This window comes from Condylura cristata, unplaced genomic scaffold, assembly GCF_000260355.1.
Source record: "Condylura cristata isolate star-nosed mole 26May11 unplaced genomic scaffold, ConCri1.0 scaffold00027, whole genome shotgun sequence".
Lineage (NCBI taxonomy): Eukaryota > Metazoa > Chordata > Mammalia > Eulipotyphla > Talpidae > Condylura > Condylura cristata.
In genome coordinates this window covers 19,658,274-19,658,940 of record NW_004567128.1, presented here as the reverse complement: position 1 = coordinate 19,658,940, position 667 = coordinate 19,658,274, and the positions used below count along the sequence as shown (strand labels likewise).

Here is a 667-nt window from a genome sequence, read left to right as displayed (position 1 = left end):
ATGGTGGCCCCGCAGCACTCACAGGTGCGTCAAAACTACCATCCCGACTGTGAGATCTCGGTGAACAACCTGATCAACCTGGAGCTCTATGGCTCCTATATGTGCCTGTCGCTCTCGTTTTACTTCGACCGCGAAGAAGTCGCCTTGAAGCACTTCGCTGACTACTTCCTGATGCTGTCAGATACGGAGAACGACAACGCTGAGAGGCTCATGGAGTTCCAGATCCTGAGAGGCGGCCGCCTCCGTCTCCGCGACGTCAAGAAGCCAGATCGCGACAACTGGCAGAGCGGCCTGAAGGCCCTGAAGTGCGCCCTGTACCTGAAGAAGACGATCAACCAGAATCTGATGGATCTGCACAACTTGGCCACCAGCAACAACGACCCTCATCTGTGCAACTTCCTGGAGACCTACTACCTCGACCAGCAAGTGAGGGCCATGAAAGAGTTGGGGGAACATCTCACCAACCTGCTCGACTTGGAAGATGCCCTGCTGGCCGATTTCAGCTTTGACAAGCTCACCCTGGGTGAGCGCAACATGGACTGAGACTGAACTGTCTTGCCCATGCCGGAAGGGGGGGCACGTTGCCTTCCCCTCCTTACCAGTTTGCGTTCAGATTACAGCGTTGCCGTTGCAATGCCTCGTTTCAGCCTTTTCTTCCAGTTTTACC

General features: G+C 55.3%; 1 protein-coding gene across 1 annotated transcript; it reads left to right on the top strand.

Moving 5' to 3' along the window:
* Positions 1 to 543, top strand: LOC101619397 (ferritin heavy chain-like). The gene has a single exon (XM_012730252.1). The coding sequence runs from the start codon at positions 1 to 3 to the stop codon at positions 541 to 543; it is 543 nt and encodes a 180-aa protein (XP_012585706.1).
* The last annotated feature ends 124 nt before the right edge of the window (positions 544 to 667 follow it).